We start from the raw sequence: 1109 nt of genomic DNA on the forward strand, positions 1-1109 counted from the left end.
CCCCCCTCCCCCAGCTTACCTGAGGAGCAATATCCAGATGGTTGACACTGAAGCCAGCCCAGGCAAACCCACCGATGCCCACCGCGACAGTCAGGCATGCCACGGCCGCAGCTCGCGACATCAGGTAACCCGCAGCAACCATAAACACAGCCTGGAGGGCGAAGGCTGGTACAAACATACGGGAGGAAGAAAAGGTCAGGGGTCGTTGAAGGAAGGAAATAGGGGACATAATTCTTGTTTCAATGACATATGGTCTCTTTTAAGCACAAGGGGGCTATCCCGCAAAATGCTGGTGGGGTTTTTAATTGATGGTGAAGTTTTTGCCCCTTGTTCAGTTTCTTTAAAAGACAAGGAGAGTTTTCTCTATAACCAAACAAATATACACACCAATGAAACCAAACTTTTTGTATAGGTAGGGCAATGCCCACTTATGGTGTAGGTCAAGATATCTGGAAACCCCCGAAATCTGGGTTAGCCCGGTTGTCCTTAAAAGCGACCATATATACAGGAGGAAGGGGTCAGGGGTTGTTGAAGGAAAGATGTGGGTGGTTGGCGGGTGCTCTGGTGTGGTTTGCTTCTTCTTTCCTATCAAACATCTATCGTCCTTATCTCTCCTTCTTTTTTATGTTTGTTACCCTCTTGTAACACCTCTTATCTTCTGGCACTCATATGACCTTATGCAGTTGCGAGTGCCGTAAAACTTCTACTAAAACTAAAACTAAGAAGGAAAGATTCATTCAAATGTCAGCTGAAGCCGTTTTCGTTTCTACATTAAAATAAGATTAATATTTCCAGTAATTTTCTTTTAGTCAGAACATAACGTTTTATGTTACTGTTGTACGTTGTACTGTATTGTAAAGCGCTCAGAGCCAGTGTACTTTAATCGGGGTTGAGCGCTAAATACAAATGTCATTTATCATTATTATTAAAGAAAAGGGGACATCATTTTTGTTTCGATGACATATTATGCAATATACCGATGGTTGCAGTCAGAGAGTGACATAAGTCCTGTAAGTGTTTTACAGCACTCGCAACTGCATATGGTCATATGAGCAAGCGGGACACATTAAACATTTTCAGTTGGTAGGACACACACACACACACACCCC

The 1109-nt window shown here is 43.3% G+C and overlaps 1 protein-coding gene across 1 annotated transcript in view; it reads right to left on the reverse strand.

Moving 5' to 3' along the window:
- The window catches only part of LOC101863391 (sialin), a gene marked incomplete in the record, with an annotated part of 24407 nt that overhangs the window by 5952 nt on the left and 17346 nt on the right, over window positions 1-1109 (reverse strand). Inside the window, 1 exon segment of the mRNA XM_013089546.2 lies at window positions 20-165. Within this exon segment, the coding sequence (XP_012945000.1) occupies window positions 20-165 (146 nt within the window).

The sequence above is a fragment of the Aplysia californica genome, unplaced genomic scaffold (assembly GCF_000002075.1).
Source record: "Aplysia californica isolate F4 #8 unplaced genomic scaffold, AplCal3.0 scaffold00977, whole genome shotgun sequence".
In the NCBI taxonomy this organism is placed as follows: Eukaryota; Metazoa; Mollusca; class Gastropoda; order Aplysiida; family Aplysiidae; genus Aplysia; species Aplysia californica.